This window comes from Humulus lupulus, chromosome 2 (assembly GCF_963169125.1).
Source record: "Humulus lupulus chromosome 2, drHumLupu1.1, whole genome shotgun sequence".
Taxonomy (NCBI): domain Eukaryota; kingdom Viridiplantae; phylum Streptophyta; class Magnoliopsida; order Rosales; family Cannabaceae; genus Humulus; species Humulus lupulus.
Window position 1 is genome coordinate 54703667 of NC_084794.1, and position 18325 is coordinate 54721991.

Genomic DNA, 18325 nt, shown 5'->3' on the forward strand with positions numbered 1-18325 from the left:
GCCCTCGGGAAGCTCAAATTCCACCAAACAGGGTGGTGGAATCAAACCCCAAACCCCCGGGCAAAAACCCTTAAAAATAACTCAAAAACCCCTTTTTGGAAACAGGGTAGCGCTACAACGCTCTAAGGAGGGCGCTACAACGCTACAAATAGAGCCCAAAATTGCCCAGAACACTTGGCTTAGTGCTACAGCGCCCAAAGGCTAGCGCTGTAGCGCTAGTCATAGAACAACAAATGCTGTTTTTCCCTCCTTTGACTTCCCCCGAGCCAAACCTTACCAAAACTTCTCCAATCTTCAACCAAACCTAAAAACAAGCTTATCAACATGCTCCACTCATCCCAAGCATCCTAAATACACAAAACCCAATCACATGCATCCCTAAACATAGAATTCACCATAGTTGAACCTAAACTCAGTAAAACAATCACAACCTTAGAATTTAGAGCTTAGAATTGCATACCTCCTATGGGGATTTGACCTTAAGTTAGCCTCTACACCTCCTTGGCTTACTCCTCCTCAAACCCTTGGCTTGAATTCCCTAGAGTTCCCATCAAATTCAGCTTAGACACCTTAGTTCAATACCAAAACCAGAAACTGAAGAACTTCAAAGTCTTACCTCAACTGAATGGTTTGTTCTTGCTAAAACCTTACCAATTCTTCAAGCCAGACCAAGGACTCTAGCCTCAAGCTTTACTCTGGCTTCCCCTGAGTTTCTGCTCCAAAATACCTCAAGAATTGATGGAGATATGCCTAAACCGACCTTGGAAAATACCCTGCTCTTCTTTCCCTTCTTTTCCTTTCTTTTCTTTTCTTTCCTTCACAGTTCTATTTCTTTCTAAAAGTTCCACTAAACATAAAGCCTCAGTTATGCCTATCCTTTATAAGCCCAAATGACCACAATACCCTCCCCTTTAATTCTAACTCCTTTAATCCACCTAGGGGTATTTTTGTCATTTATCCAAATTCCCGCTAATTCCTCGAGTGTCTCTAATATTTTCCGCTTACTTCCCGATAGCTAATTAATCACCAATTATATTCCTCAATATCAAAATTAACCCCAATATATTCTCTAAATTCCCATTTATACCCCTAGGCTCGCCTCGAGCCGGGTATAAATCCCCGCCGTGACTTTTCTCTAACCTGCTCGCTAGGATCGTCTCGAATCACAGATTACAAATATATCCACATAATAATGTGGTCTCAACAATTATCACATATATATACAGTTATGCCCTCAACGGGCCAAAATTACCATTATGCCCTTTCTAACCTAATCAGGGCCTACATGCATACTAATACACATAATCATGCATCTCAGATATTCAAATAGTCATATAGCATACTTTTAATCATTAAATCACATATATTCCAATTATGCCCTCCCAGCACACTAATCAAGGCCCTTGAGCCTTATTAGTAAATTTGGGTCGTTACATGTATCATCCGGGAAAGGCTAATGTCGTGGCAGACGCACTTAGTAGGCGGAGTTACGGAAGCTTGTCAACACTTAAAAGGATAGCTTAACACTTACAATATGATATTAAAGGGTCTGGAATTGAGCTGATAACTGGACAACTAGCTGACCTCACAATCAAGTCAACTCTAATGGAGGAAATAAAGGAGAATCAACAAGAGGATGAGTTTCTTCTTAAAATGAAGGCAGCAATACAAAGCTCAGAGAATGCTGATTTCTCCTTGACAAAAGAAGGCATGTTACGATATTGAAACTGAGTATGTGTGCCCGAATGTGGTGAATTAAGAGAAAGTATTATGAAGGAAGCGCACACTACTCCGTATTCACTTCACCCGGGATCGACCAAGATGTACAACGATGTCAAGACAATGTACTAGTGGCCGGGGATGAAGAAAGACATAGCAGAATTTGTAGCAAAATGCATTACATGTCAACAAGTTAAAGTTGAACATCAAAGACCCGCTGGAACTTTGCAACCATTAGAGATTCCCGAATGGAAATGGGAAGATATAGCGATGGACTTCATGACGGGATTTCCAAGGACCACCAAGCAGCATGAATCTGTTTGGGTGATAGTAGATAGACTCACAAAATTGGCTCAATTCTTGCTAGTAAGAACAGTTTATAACGCTGAGCAGTACACAGAGCTTTATGTGGCAGAGATAATGAGATTACATGGACTTCCAAAGACGATAGTCTCCGATAGAGGATCGATTTTCACATCAAAGTTCTGGGAAGGTCTACAGCATGCAATGGGCACTAAGTTAAAACTAAGTACGGTTTTTCACCCTCAAACCGATGGTTAGTCAGAACGTACCATACAAATATTAGAAGAAATGCTGAGGGCATGTGCTTTAGATTTCTCAGGATAATGGAGTAAGTATCTTCCATTGATAGAATTCTCTTACAACAATAGTTATCAAGCGACGATAGGCATGGCACCTTATGAGATGATATATGGACGGAAATGCCGATCACCACTTCATTGGGACGAGGTTGGTGAAAGACGATATTTAGGACCTGAGGCTGTAAGAGAAGCAACTGAGGCAGTAGAAAAGATAAGACAACGAATGATTGCCGCTCAAAGTCACCAGAAGAGCTATGCCGACGCTAAGAGGCGAAATGTTAAATTTTCAGTAGGTGATCAAGTCTTTCTCAAAGTTTCTCCGATGAAGGGGATTATGCGTTTCAGAAAGAAAGGAAAGTTAAGCTTGAGGTTTATTGGTCCTTTTGAGATATTGGATAAAGTAGGGCATGTTGCATATCGGTTGGCTTTACCGCCATCATTAGCTGAAACGCATACCATTTTTTGAGAAAATATATATCAGATCCATCCCATGTGCTCGATTACAAGGCTCTAGAATTAAAACAAGATTTCAGTTATGAAGAACGACCAGTACGTGTTCTAGAAAGGGGAACTAAGGAGTTAAGGTCCAAAAGTGTCCCTATGGTTAAAATCTTGTGGAGCAATAGCACAGAAAGAGAGGCCACATGGGTATTGGAGGAATATATAAGGGAGCGGTATCCCGAGATGTTTGGTAAGTAAATTTTGAGGACAAAATTCTTTTAAGTAGGGGAGAATTGTAGCGTCCCAAAATTTTACTTAGCTAGATAGCAGTAGTAGTAGTAGTAGCTGTAGAATTTTAGTTTTCGTGGATATTGGTCAAAGTCAGGATTTAGTTAGAAACTCGTAGAAATAGTTATGGATTTTATAAGTTTAATCTATGGTTTAGAAATATTAATTTTATCATAAGGTTTGATTAATCAATATAGTCCTAAGAATATTATTTATTATAACCTAAGGTTTAGATAGAATAATTAAGAGCGTGACACTTGTCACAAGCATGTTTATTAAGGATTTAAGTATTTTTAATGAATAGTTTAATTAAAAGAAAGATCTAGAAGCTCTAGAACCTTCCATTATCTGTTAGGATCACGTTTTACTCAGTGAAAGTAGTTTTTAATCAATTTCAAATTATCCTGAAATGTGCAAAAACGTGTTTAAAACATCAGTGTATGCTGATATATCGTAGCTATAGGAGCCGATATATCGCCTATGATTGATACAAAAAACACGTCAAATTCGCACGAACGAAACCACAGACCCTCGGTATTATGGTAGGGGCTATATATCGCCTACCCTAGGCAATATATCGACTCCAGTGGCCAATTTTTGACTTTTGTAAAATTCTAAACTAGAAACAGCCCTCAACAACCTTGACTTATTCCTAAACATTTTTGACTGAGTTGTGGGCATCTGTTGAATAGATAATTCAAATTTATTCATTTTTAATAATTTATTTATTCATTTAAATGGGAGTTAGTTTCACTCCTTAAACTCTATAAATATGACCTAGTACTCAGCCATTTTAATTATCATTCAAGCACTGTTCAGAGCCTCCAAGTTGCTAAGATTATTCTAGAGTGAAACACTAGGGTTTTGGGGGAAAAGCTTTCAAATCTAAAGCTTTTTATAAACACTTGGGAAGTAAGTTTTTGTGTGATTTCGGTGTCCGAGGTATAGATCGAGGTTCTGAGCTATCCAAGGTATTCATTATATTCAGGTTTAGTTCACTATAGTTTCTATTATTCTTTCATTTTCTTCAAATCCTAACTTGTGATAGTGACTTTTTGTTAGGTGTTCAAATCCTTTGAAACATAAGGTTTTCGGTAAGTTCTTATCCCAACAGTTTAGATCTTATCTTCAACTTCATTTCTTTAGAAACTTATGGTTTCTTTATGTTTGGTTTTAAGAGTTCCAATCCCGCTCTTGTCTCCAATATTCTGGTTTTTGGTAAGGAAAATTAGGTAGTTTAGTATTATGACTTAGTTTATGTAATTTATGATATAGTTTATGATCTAACATTTCAAGTACAATAAAGGGGTAAGTGTGTCTGGACCTAAGGTGTCCAATGATGTATGGCGGACTATGTCTGGTAGGCTCGGTTGCCAAAACTTTATGACGGACCTAAGTAATGTTCGGTGTATGACGGACTTTTTTCCGGGGCTTAATTGCCACCCCTGTATAAATACTTATCTTTTTATTATATTTGACTTGTTATTATGACCCATAGTTACGATTATGATTTATGACTTAGATAATGATTTATGATTATGACTTAGGTTATGATATGACCTATGGTTTTATGATGTGATATGATTAGTATATTTAAGTTTTGTTAGGACTCTTCTGTAATTTAGGATATGTTTGATTATATGATTATATGATTAACTTTTGTATGTATTTTCCTTACTGGGCTTACAAGCTCACTCCTTATGATGTTGTTGTGCAGAAAATTAAGGATAGAAAGACCGGCGGCGAGTGGAACCTAGAAGATTTGTGATGTACTCGTGGGGACCATATAATCGAGGAAGATCAAACAGGCCTATTTTTATTAAAACATGTTATTTTAAAGTTTTACTTAGATGTTGCTCATTTTTATGTTAAAGACAATTATTTTATTTTTGTAAAACCATGGATCCATGTATTTATTTTCAAGTTTATATTCAATTAAATAGCAATATTTACGATTATGACCCAACGCTGTGTTCTCGATAATCTATGAGAAATTAGGGCGTTACAAATGGTAAACTCTGTACTTAAGTAAAAAGTGGGTAGTTTTCTAAGATTAAGAGTTGTTTTAAAATCATTTTATAAGTAACCAAAATACGCGTAATACGATTGAGAGAGTTCTTTAGTTAAAGAATATTGAGATGCACAACACAGAGAGCGTGTGTCGGGGAGGCTGATTTTTCTCATGTTACTGTAAAGACTGAAACAAAATCTATCCGTATACACTTTAAGGTGTATAGGAGGCTATATTATAGAGTCTCTAAGAGAAATTTATTGCTTGTAGCAATCATAAAATATTAGTTATACGAGTATGTCATAGTTTAATCCGAGTACACTATATTAATAACAGTAACCGCGTAGGGAAAAGCAGATAGCAGAGTTAAAAGATCCAGTTGGGAACCAAGGACTCCAAGTAAGTTAGCCTTTCTCTTTCTTGGCTACAACATGAGCATACTAGTGTGTGCTTGTAGTAGTAGATTACACTAGTTTTGTTTGGGTCATTAAGACTAGGGCATACTTAATGCCTACTCTAACAATGCTTTGGCCTTCTGCGGCCAAATTGTAAGTTGGTTCGGGTTGAAGCCAGAACCATAGCATAATATAGTCCAGGTTGGGCCCAGGACAATGGTAATATGGTCCGGGTTTGAGCCAGGACATGGTAAAAATATAGTTCAGGTTGGAGCCAGGACAATGGTAATATAGTCCAGGTTGGAGCCAGGACATGGTAAGTATATAGTCCAAGTTGGAGCCAAGACATGGTAAGTATATAGTCCGGGTTGAATCCAGAACAATGGTAATATAGTCTAGGTTAGAGCCAGGACATAAATGCTGGAACCAGGTTATGGCCCAGATCCATTGCTGATAATTTAATTGCTTAGTCATGATGTGTGTTAAATATATTTGAATATTATGAGAATCTTCTGAGTGTAGGATATTACGATTTGAGTGATATATTGTATGTTGTGGGAGTTTTCTAAGTGCAGGTTATTGTGCTATGTGTGAAATTGGTTGTTAGAAATAACCAGTGTATTTATTTCGGATATGGTTATATATCTTGAATGTCTGGGATTTTCTGAATGCAGGTGGTTTTGATATGTATGAACATTGGTTGTTGGGCACAACCAATGTGCTTGATTTTCTGTTAGGACTATTATTGAGAATTGTATGATAGGGTTGGAATTTATCCAATACCCTAATGACCGGCAGCGGTAACTGCCTTAGGGCAACCCGTTACTGGGTTTAGTATATTCGTGTGCAAGGCTATTCTTACTAAGCGTTTTCGCTTACCTAGTTATTTCATGTTGTAGGTAAGTGCAAAAGCAAAGTGGAGCAGTGAGTGTCGGAGTCTGCTTGTGGATATGTACATGTGGCCCGACCTAGGGAGATTTTTGATGGAACACCATTTTGAAAAGAAACGCTGGGAGCTTGTTATTTCTTTTATGACATTTGTTTTGCTTTAACTCTATAAAAGAGTAGTTGCAATTCTATTTGCTAAACTAAAAGTGTGCGCACACGATCTTTTAAAAGTTTTTTATATGGATTTTTGGTACAATGAGTTAAAAGTAAAAAGTTTTAAATTTCCTCATGATTTGGTCTTGTATGTTTTGAGGGTTGTTACATACATTATATATAAGTGTCGTGTGTATAAATAGTATGACTGTGTTACTAAATAAGAAATTAGAATAACATTTATCTTTTTATCAAGAATAAACAAGCTTCTTCTCCATTCATTGAAGTGTGATTTGAATAATATCATGAATATTTTATACCTTAAATATGGTAGTTTGTGATAAAAAATGTTATCATATTAAAAAAAAAAACTATAAACAATGTTTTGGTTTAATTTTTTTCAATATGTTTGTGTCATTCTTTTATATATAATATTTTTATTAATTTAAAATTTATATGACAATCATAAAAACTTAATAAAAATAATTAATATTTTTTTTAAAAATAAAACTAAGCAAACATGCATTGCACGATGCTTGTACCTAATTATATATAAAAGAATGACATAAACATATTAAAAGAAAAATTAAATCAAAACATTATTTATGGTTTTTTTAATATATACAATACGATAACCTCTTTAATATAAATGATAATTTTTTAATAAAAAATAAGATTATGTATTATATATTATTATTGTAATGATATTTAATAATATTTATATTTATATTAATATAAGTATTAAATATTTAGTCTTGTATTAAATATTATTATAATAATATTTTATAATATTTGAATTTATATTAATATAATTACTAAAAAATTAAGATTATATATTATTATCTGTAGTGCCTCAGAATTTTACTTAGTTAGATAATATTATCCTATGCTATAGTATTTTAATTTCCGTGATATTGGTTCAAAGCTGGGAATTATTTGGAAACTCGTAGAGCTAGTTATGAATTTTATAAGTTTAGCCTATAGTTTAGAAATATTAATTTTATCATAAGGTTTAATTATTGTAGTTGTTCCTAGAAATATTATTAGTTAGAGCCTAAGATTTAAATAGAATAATTAAGAATGTGATATTTTGCACATGTATATTTATTAAGGATTTAGGGATTTTAGATGAATAAAAATAATCAAGGATATGCCTAGGAAGTCTAGAACCTTCCCTCAGATGCTAGGATCTCGTATTAATTAGTCAAAGTGGTTTAAACAGCTTTAAGTGTGCTTAAAACGTGCAAAAACATGGTTTAGTGTATAAGCGTAGGCCGATATTGTTGGGAAATGTGCCCTGAAAGCATATGTAGTAGACATTGTTTTTAAGACATAAATAAATAAATTGAATTTTGTATGCATATATTTTATGGACTATATTATTCTGTGATAATATTAAGTAAATTTCAGAAAAATTCCTAAGTTCATATATGTGATCTCAACCACGTATTGGTACGGAATGATTGTGATTGAGATAAATGAACTTGAATAGTTCGCAGCAAAATAAAGTTATGGAATCTTTAGATTAAGTACTACAAGTACGGTCCACTAGTATTATGAATACATGTGATTTAGATCCGGATTACTAGTGTAGTAGGACACTTTAGTGGAGGTTCTTTATATATTAGAGAATATATAGAACTGGACCAGATATGTTTATTAATATTTAGTTAAATATTGTTTCGAAGTTTTAATTAAATATATCAACTGATGACCATATACAAATAGATCTTAATCCTGAAGTTACTATGAACTCATGTTTATGTTATATGAGTTATTTGATTCACTCATTAGAGTTTGTCAGAATGATCAGGCTATAAACTTTTTTTTTGGGAACTCATTAATGTAAATGGCTGGGGACATAGTATACAGATAAGGAATTTATACATTCTCGTAAGAGATTGAATAATGGTTCTCTTAAGGGTTGACTTTTGGGACTGAAAGGTTATTGAGCTCAAATTCATAATTTGGTTATGAATTAACCTTCACTAGTAAATTCGATGGTACTTAAGGAAACAAGATATAATTAAAAGGGTAAAATGGTAATTTTATTCCTGGTTCATTATGAACCATTATTAGAGAATTCATCTGTATGTAATGATTATATCAATGGACGCTTTATTGTTATAAAGTACTCAGTAAATGAAATGTCTATAATTACAAGAGTGCAGTCTCATATATATTTTTTTATCAAAAGAAGAAAAAAGTCATTGATCAAACAACCTGAAAATTACAAAAGGGAGAAGACAATCAACCCTTAACACTTTACAATGATTTCACAAACTCAATCATTTGCTTTTCTCTAGTAGATAAATGCCTAGAAGAAATGTTAAGAACTCTAGCTTTAACAGAGTGCCTAATCAATTGCTCAACTTTAAAGATAGTAAAATAACTACCTCCAAAACAGCAAGAATTGCGATTTAACCAAAGAAAATAAATGGAAGCAGCAAGAGTTGCAGCCACACTTCCAACTGGCTAGCCAAGCAATCCAATCCTCATAATTTCCAGGCCAAGCAACCCCTCCAAGCCAGCTGGAAAAAAGCTGCAGAACCTTCTTGGAAAAAATACACTCAAAATATAAATGGCCATGACTTTCATCAGCAAGACCAAAAACCGGGCAAAGCACAGAGTCAACAACAACATGATGAAGCCAACCGGACTTCCAACTGGCTAGCCAAGCAATCCAATCCTCATAATTTCCAGGCCAAGCAACCCCTCCAAGCCAGCTGGAAAAAAGCTGCAGAACCTTCTTGGAAAAAATACACTCAAAAAATAAATGGCCATGACTTTCATCAGCAAGACCAAAAACCGGGCAAAGCACAAAGTCAACAACAACATGATGAAGAACCAACAAGTCTCTAGTAATAAGATGTTGATTAATAGTCTGCCAAAATATAAATCTATGCTTAGGAATAGAAAGCTTACACCAAACAGGCCTCTCATACTCAATACGCTCACAAGAAAGGAATTGAACATCTAAGGTACCCAAATGAAGTTTACCCTTTACCACAACAGCCTCCAAATCAGATCGAGAAACAGAATTACAGAAGAAAAAAAGTTTTCGCCAGTACCAACTGGAGTCATGCTTTAGCACATGATCCCAACGAATATCCCCTTTCAGATAAATGCAATTCACCCACTTAACCCAAAGTTGATCTTGTTTAGAAGCAATAGCCCAAATATATTTGGCAAGCAATATCTTGTTCCAAGAACGCCCCTCTCGAAACCCCAAACCACCAAACAATTTAGGACAAACTTACTCCCAAGAGGTGAAATGAAACCTGTTGCGGGATCCACTCTCTCCCCAAAGGAACTATCGACAAATCCTATCAATATCCTTAACAACACGTTGAGGAAGCAAGAATACACTCATCCAATAATTTCGAATTCGAAGCAATATCAAATGAATAAGTTGGACCCTACCAGCATATGAAAGATGGCGATTGGACCAAACATTGAGACGCAGCTGAATCTTCTTAAATATGATATCACAGTCAGTGGCCTTCCATTTGGTAGGCCGAAGAGGAACCCCAAGATATTTCAGCGGGAAACTACCCTCAGTAAGCTTCGAACATTCCAGAATTTTAGCTTTAAACTCAGCTGGAACACCTCCAAAGTAAATATGAGATTTAGAGTAATTAATTTTTAGACTCGAAGAGATGCCAAACTCAGAAAACGCCTCTAGAAGAATTTGCACAGAGGAGGAGGTACCTTTACAAAATAGAATAAGGTCGTCAGCAAAGCATAGACTAATTAGATTCAAAGACTTACACATTGGATGAAATCTGAATCGATTATCCTTGGAAGCCTTAATCAATAGGCGGGTGAGATACTCCATCACAATAACAAAGAGTAAAGGAGAAATAGGATTTCCTTGCCGAAGCCCTTTTCCGCCCTTAAAGTGCCCTTGAATTCTACCATTTAGAACCAAAGAGTAAGACGAACCCCTCAAGCAAACCATAATCCAATTGATGAACCGACTAGGAAAGAAAAACATATTGAGCAAATTCTCCAAAAAATTCCAGTCAATAGTATCATATGCCTTGCTCAAGTGAAGTTTCATCGCGCATCGAGGGGAATTATTTTTCCTATTGTAACCCTTAATCAAATCTTGAAAGATGAGGACATTGTAAGCCAAGGATCTATGCTTTATAAAAGCACCTTGATTAAGGTTGATTAGAGAAGGGAGAACAACAGCCAGCCGGGTACAGAGCTGTAATGCCCCGAATTCTCCGATGTGTTTAACGGCTGGATTAGTGGGCCGGGAGGGCCATAACTGTTTAATTATGCCATTAAATGAATATATGCATGTTTATGTGAATTATATTATAATATGATGTTAAATGCATGCGTGTGGGTTCACATTTTATGACAGGGGTATTTTGTTAATTTGGCTCATTGAGAGCATATTTGTATATTTTGGGTGCATGCTTGTGTTTAATTGTGAGGCCACATTATAATGAGGATTGGTTCGAGTTATTCGGCATGAGACGATCATTAAATATAAATGATCGGTTTGGTCATAACAGGCTTAAGCTCGGGGCTCGGGGTGAGTCTTGGGATGTTTTGGTGATTAAAGCGTTACCGGGAATTAGAGGGTAACGGGATAAGAATATTTGGTATTTGGGAATATTGAGATTAACGAGAATTGGAGAGAGTTAATTATGATTAACGAAATAGGTGGGAAATACCAATTTTACCCTTGGGGAGACTTTAGAGACTTTAAATGACCTAGGGGCATTAAGGTCATTTGGCTTGGGTTATATTTGACTTTGGTTGGCTATAGAAACATACAGAACAAAAATAGGGCACTCTTCTCCTTCAACCATTCATCATTTTCTCTCCATTCTCCTTGGAAGTTTTTGGTCCCAAATTGAAGAATCAAGCTAGGAAATCAAAGCTTGGGGTTATAGACTTAGTTCATCTATTGAGGAGGATTCAAACCAGCTTGAGGTAAGAAATTTTCCATGAATTTTAAGCTATACTCCGTTTTGGTTTAAGTTTTCAACTTGTGGTTTTGTTGAGGATAGTTGGAATTAATGGAAGTTTTGGTTGGTGTTTAACTTGGGTTTTGATGAGGGTGTGATATGGATGAGGTTTAGGGGTTGAATTGGATGTTTGGGTGATGTTTGGGATTGGTTTGAAAAGTTGGTTTCAAGGAAAAACACAGGGGAGGAAAACTAGTTTCTTGCTGTTTTGCAGTAAAGAGCCGCAGCACGGCTATGGTGAGCTGCGGCCCGCGCTGGTTGCTGGGGAAGAGCCGCCTCTGTCTGAGGGGTGAGCCGCGACGCAGCTAGGGAGGGCCGCGACCCTTAGTGGCATTTTGGCCAGAAATGGGTTTTTGGCTTGGGGATTCTAGCCTTAGGCCTCGGGGTCGATCCTACTACCCGGTTTAGTAGTGCTCGATGTCTCAGAGGCTAGGTTTTGGTTTGGGAACCCGTTGTTATTAATTTTATTGATGGAATCCCATAATTGGTTATGACCAGGTAACCGCTAAAGAACCAAAAGGTTGATCGTTCTTAGGGGTCGTTCTTATTATACTTCTCGCTCGAACCTGAGGTAAGAAAATTGCACCCTGTGTATGTATGACATGCGTGTTTGTATTGAGGCATGTTGATTGATAAATGTGGACATGGATTACCTATTAAATGCTAGCAAATGTTGTTTACTTGTATATGTACTGACTAGTCAGGGACACTGACCTAAGAGTCAGAAATGGCATAGCGTCATGAACGTCGAGCCAAATGAAGATTAGATCTAATCGATATCAGCGTTGAATGGCTCTAAGGCATTAACACTGGACTGACCCTAAGGTCGATGAACTTATAAGCGCTTGTCTAGTCTAAGACTAGTTACTAGAGCCAGGGCCAAAGGCTCAGGTGACTGTTTGTCACATGGCTAGGGAACGCTGTTCCAGGGTTATGACCCTATGGTCATGAGCAAGGTTATGTTGGTGACTAGTCACCATGCACCTATCCTGACCGAACTGATAAAAGTTCACTTATCTGTTAAGCCCCGGTGACCCTATCGTCACAAGGCTAAAGGGAGCTAGACCCAATTTAGTGACTTTTGTGTCTGTCACCTATTTGTTTGGACTGATAGTCCTGAATGATTATTATGATCATTGTTGATATTATATCATGCTTTATTGTGTTTTCTTGTTGGGCCTTGGCTCATGGGTGCTATGTGGTGCAGGTAAAGGGAAAGAAAAGCTCACCCAACCTTGAGTGGAGAGCTTAGGTGGTGATGTGTAAATATGCGGCCGCTTGACCACCACGGCCAAGGAGTTCTCAGAGGAACTAGGGGGTTTACCCTATTTTTGCCGCTTAGGTCGGCGGGTTTGTAATTTTGAAACTGTAATGACCATTTTGAGTTGTAAATAACTTGTAAATGTTCTTGTGGGCCCATGAACAGTTTTATGTATTAAATAAAGCATATCCTTTCCTTTTTATTAATTTTTCCACCTTAACCTGTTAATGACACTTAGAACACGTTTTTAACCAAAGGACTCGGGTAGCGGGTCAAATTTCTGGTTCACCGTAACTCTTCTGGGGTAACCAGGGCGTTACAAGAGCATTTTAGAAATGCATTTGTAAATGGTATTGCAACAAGCGATTGGCCTAAAATCAGAAGCATTAGTTGGCTGATCCACTTTTGGAATAAGAGAGATGATAGTATCATTGAGCAAGGGGGGAATTCCGCCTATTTCAAAGAAGTCCAAAACAGCCATAGAAACTTCCTTGCCTATTTCCTTCTATAGAGCAGTCTCATATTTATAGTGGAGTAATCATGAGATTAATAAATTAAGATTATTTAATTAAAGAGTTTAATTAATAATCACAAATTTATAGGAGCTTGGAATTATAAGTCCATAGGTCCCCACAGCGACTCTATCAACACTATTCAAGGCAAGAGTTGATATAAAGGGCAAAATGGTAAAAAGGCATATTTAAGAAGAATTTTGTTCTTTGGGCCAAATATGCAATTATGTGATAATAGTGATTAATTAATTAATTAAAAATTAGTTGTAATGATCAAAATTAATTAATAATTAATTATTGTATAATTTTTGAAACTATATAAATAATTAATTTATTATAATTTTCAAAATTATAATAAAATGAATATTAAAATTTTGAAATTAATATTTAATTAAAATTGGTTTTAATTAGTTAGTATAATTAATTAAATATCTTTATTTGAGCGGGAGATAATAATCTCACAAGTTCAAATTGGATTTGAATTTAAAAAGATTAATATTTATTCAAATGATTAATTATATGTGATAATTAGTTAAAAAGATAATAGATTCAAATTTGAGTTAATTATCAAGTTGTTGAATTTTATTTGATAAGGTAGTTTGAATAAATAATTAAATAATTGTGGAAAAATCACATTCTCCTATTTTATAAGGTGCTGAACGACACACACAATGCGTGCAACTATAGAAATCAGGGAATGAATTTTTCACTTTTATTTAATTAATTAATTGAAAATTCAAAAAGATAGTTTTGATATTTTCATTAATAAGATAATTAATTAATTAATTAAAAGATAAATTGTAATTGGTTACATATTTATTTTTTAAATTTAAATATTTTCTATATAAGTTAGACTTATCAGAAAATAACAAATATACTCAATACTCAATTATTCGCTCTAAGAAAAGAACGATACTTTCCATCTCTTCCTGAAAAGATACAAAAATATTTTTGTACACTGGGCCAACCCATCATACAATTTCGCTGCGTATTAGGAAACTTGTTCCTAAAAATTGGTACCAGAACGGTCATTAATCTCTGCATACATTAATTACTGTGTGGGCATAGTATGCGTTCTTATGTTATCGTAATATATGAGAATGGATGGATGTATGTATGTTTAAAGTTTATTCTTAAGGGTCGTTAATTATATTGTGTTTTGAGTTCAGGAATTGTTCTTAAATTTCAAGATGAAAAATGTAAGCCATTTTGGGGCATAGGAATTTTTGTAATTTAATTTTCTACATTAAATTATTGGAAAAAATTCTGTAAGGCCCGAGCCCTGGGTTACGTGCCCCTAAGCTCGAGCCCAAGGCTATCGCACGCTGTCGTATGGCCCCGTGGCCTATGGCTCCCCAGTCGTGCGACCCTGCGCCTGCATCCACGCGCACCCTGTTGGCTCCCTGCCGCAGCCTGCACGCCTTCCAGTCATGGCCCCAACTGCTGGCCCGTGCCCCCTGCGTACCTCGTCAAGCCGCTGCCAGTCACTACCATGGCCTCTCGCCATGCCTCCTGCCCAATGCCGAGCCACCTTGTGCCGCCGACCCTAGGGTTTTTAACCCTAAGGTTTACACAATGTTATCTATTTAAATTATGGGTCTAATTAATTTAAGCCCATAATTAAAATTGTTTTGTTTTGAATTAATTTTTTTAGCCCAAATTCAAAAGTGGGCCTAATAACTTGTTGGGCATTAAAGCCCAAGTTAATTATTCTTAATTTTTTTAAAGATAATTAAAAGTTATTTTAATTCAAAATTAAATGGATAAATGGCTTAATGGATCAAGACTACTTGTGAATGCCCAAAGATGGAGATTGAGATCTCTTTAGGTTTTATTTAGTTTCTTATACTTTTGTGTATAATTTTGCAAGTGTTGTAATTCTTCTAGAAATACCCGAGACACCCATCCCGAATTTATTTATTTAAATGTCTGAATGTGATTAAATTATTTAATACTTTATCATGCATATTTTGACATGCCATACATATTACCCACACAATATTTAAAATTAACATGCATCTCATATGAGTAGAAACATGCCTTAGGATTGTCCTTTGTGATTATATGCTTTATGTGATGGACCATATAATAATAAATCTAGTTTTAAGTAGTTCAAGAGCGGAAATAGATTTTAAAAGTAGTTTAGTTTCTAGTATTTAATAAAATTATTTTATTAAATAATAAATGATACTCCTAGTAATTATAGCAAATTAAAATTGAATTAATTAGGGCATAGTTCTATAATTTTAATTTTACTTAATTGGTTTAGTATTATTAGAATATCATTTTGTAAAAATAGATCACTTTATTTTTACAAATTAATTAAAAAGCATAGGATGTTTTGAGAAAACACATATTTTAAAATAGTGAGTGGGAGAGGGAGTTGTGACAATAAGTCTCATGGTATCTATTATTAGTTGGCACTGAGGTAACATGGAAAGGGCCTCGCGGAACCATTGCTTGTGTCCCCCTAAGGAAGGCTTCCGGCTGTGTTATTCTCAAGGAAAACTTATTTAAGAATAGGATTTAATGATGTATTTCAAGTTTGGCTAACCCCAAGGCACACTCTTGAGTTAAGTCATTGATCTAAAATAATGGGTTACACTCACAAGGTACATTAGGCTTTCGAGTGAACTAGTGTATCTTTGACCAAACAAGCGATTGTTTATAAGTCAAAAGAGAAATGTTGATTTGAGTTTTCACTTATAAATTTGAGAAATTGCCTCAAAATTAATTTGGAATTAGTCTGACCTACCCTAAGGCTGGTCCATTAATGGTCAAATTAATTAATCGTGGAATTAGTAATTTTTTTATGTGTTCTTTAATTGATGCATTCATGCATCACGTTTACTATTCCGAAAATTACTGATATTTATTATATGCATAAATTCATTTTTGTTTATTTATTTATTCACAGCAAAGATGTCTATTGGTGAATTACACATCGATACTTTTCTTAGATCTTTGGTTTTTGAACCTGAAAACATGCAACACTGGTTTTGAGGCATTTTGACCATTTTTTCTTATAAGAAATTAATGTCAGCCGTCTATAACAAACCTCCAACAGAACCACCTTTGACTGCTAGCTATGAAGCAGAAGAAAAATATGCGAATTGGATGAAATTCGATCGGTTGGCACGTTATTTCATACTTTCAACCATGCCTGACGAAACAAAGGAAAAATATACACACTATGGATCAGCACATGAGATGTGGCAAGCAATGACAAAGGAAGTCTTTGCTGAGTGTCATCGTTTGTAACAAACGAAAAAGGTAAATGAGATTTACATATATTTTTTCAACTTTAAATAGTAGATTCAAATACTGTGAATAGCAGATTCAATTTTTGGATAGTAGATTAAAAAATATATGCCACTAATCTATTTTTCTTTGTTTTTCCTTTTGCAGAATCAGACTCCTAAAAAGGAGGAAGAGACTGATGAGGATTTTGATAGCCAACAAAGCTAGAGGAGTTGTAGAGTAGTTTTATTTAGAAATTTTATTGATAGTTGAACAATATAAATTTCTTTATTTTGTTTTAGAAATTCTAGATTTCTTTGAACAAAGAAAACTATAGTCTTGAAATTTAGTTTATTATTAGTAATTTTGATTATTAATGTTTGGAAACTTATTTATATTTTTTCACGACATTTGTTTCTTTTATTAATATAGTAGTTATTATTTAAAGAAATTATCAATTTACTTGTTATGCAAATGCTTTGGGATAAACAAATTTATATACTTATAATGAATGAAAAATCATTTAATTCTGAATTATTTAAAACAGCTAATCCTAGATCTATTTAAAAAAGATTGATTCCGATAGTGAAACATATCTGTGGGACTTGAGATTGAGTCGTATTGGTCTAGATAGAATTAATAGGCTTGTAAAGGATGGTCCTTTAAGAGAACTATCTATTTAATATCTCCCTGTTTGTGAGTCCTGTCTAGAAGGCAAGATGACCAAGAGACCTTTCTCTACTAAAGGTTCAAGAGCTACAGAACCACTTCAGCTGGTACATACGGATGTTTGTGGTCCACTTAATGTACAAGCAATGGGGAGGTTATGAATACTTTGTCACTTTCGTTGATGATTATTCAAGATATGGTTACCTATACTTAATGCAAAGAAAATCTAAAACTCTTGGAAAGTTCAAAGAATTTCGAGCTGAGGTTGAAAAGCAATTAGGTAAATCATTGAAAGTTCTTAGATCTGTTTGAGGAGGAGAGTGTTTGGTTTTTGAATTTGAGGACCATCTGTGTGAGCATGGTATTCAATCCCAACTCACAACACTTGCAACGCCACAACAAAATGGTGTTTCAGAAAGACGGAACAGAACGTTACTAGATATGGTTAGATCAATGATGAGCTTCTCATCATTACCACTGTCATTCTGGGGCTATGCGATTCAATGTGCTATATCCATACTGAATGTTGTTCCATCTAAGTCTATCCAAAAGACACCCATGGAATTATGGAATGGTTGTAAACCTAGTTTACACCATTTTCACATTTGGGGGTGTCCTGCACATATGCTAAAAGGAAAGACCGGGAAGTTGGAATCACGCTCTGAAGTGTGCATGTTTGTGGGCTATTCCAAAGAGACTAGAGGTGGAATTTTCTATACTCCCAAATAAAATAAAACATTTGTATCGACAAATGCAACTTTTCTTGAACATGACTATGTTAATAACCACAAACCTCGCAGTAAGGTTGTACTGGAGGAGATGGTCTCAAATGAAGTTGCAAAGTCACCAGCAACAACCAATGAAAAATGGCAAGAGGAAACTGCTAGTTCTAGTCAGAATAGTAGAGAGCCTCGTCGTAGTGGGAGGGTTAGTAAGCAACCCATATGCTATAAACACAAATTTCAAATGCTTGTGTTTGACACAAACAAAGACGATACATTGACATTTAAAGATGCATTGAATGATTATGACAAGGAAAAATGGCAAGACGCCATGATCCAAGAAATGGAATCGATGTATTCCAATTCGGTCTGGGTTCTTGAAGATCCACCTGAGAATATCAATCCCATTGGTTGCAAGTGGTTATTCAAGAAGAAA

The 18325-nt window shown here is 35.2% G+C and overlaps 1 protein-coding gene across 1 annotated transcript; it reads right to left on the minus strand.

Moving 5' to 3' along the window:
* Nucleotides 1-8762: 8762 nt before the first annotated feature.
* On the minus strand, nt 8763-10560 carry LOC133814275 (uncharacterized). The gene is made up of 3 exons (XM_062247261.1): nt 9921-10560; nt 9066-9611; nt 8763-8893 (listed from the first exon to the last, which is right to left on the minus strand). Exons 1-3 carry the CDS (start codon nt 10558-10560, stop codon nt 8763-8765), a joined length of 1317 nt encoding a protein of 438 aa, XP_062103245.1.
* Between the last annotated feature and the right edge of the window lie 7765 nt (nt 10561-18325).

Excerpts from the sequence above, each read along its gene's own strand:
- LOC133814275 (XM_062247261.1), bottom strand. The coding sequence starts at position 10,560 with ATGAAACTTCACTTGAGCAAGGCATATGATACTATTGACTGGAATTTT. Across the intron at positions 9,612-9,920 it reads TCGCCATCTTTCATATGCTG|GGGATATTCGTTGGGATCAT; the intron begins GTAGGGTCCAAC and ends TTTATCTGAAAG. Across the intron at positions 8,894-9,065 it reads TGGCCATTTATATTTTGAGT|GTAGTTATTTTACTATCTTT; the intron begins GTATTTTTTCCA and ends GCTGTTTTGGAG.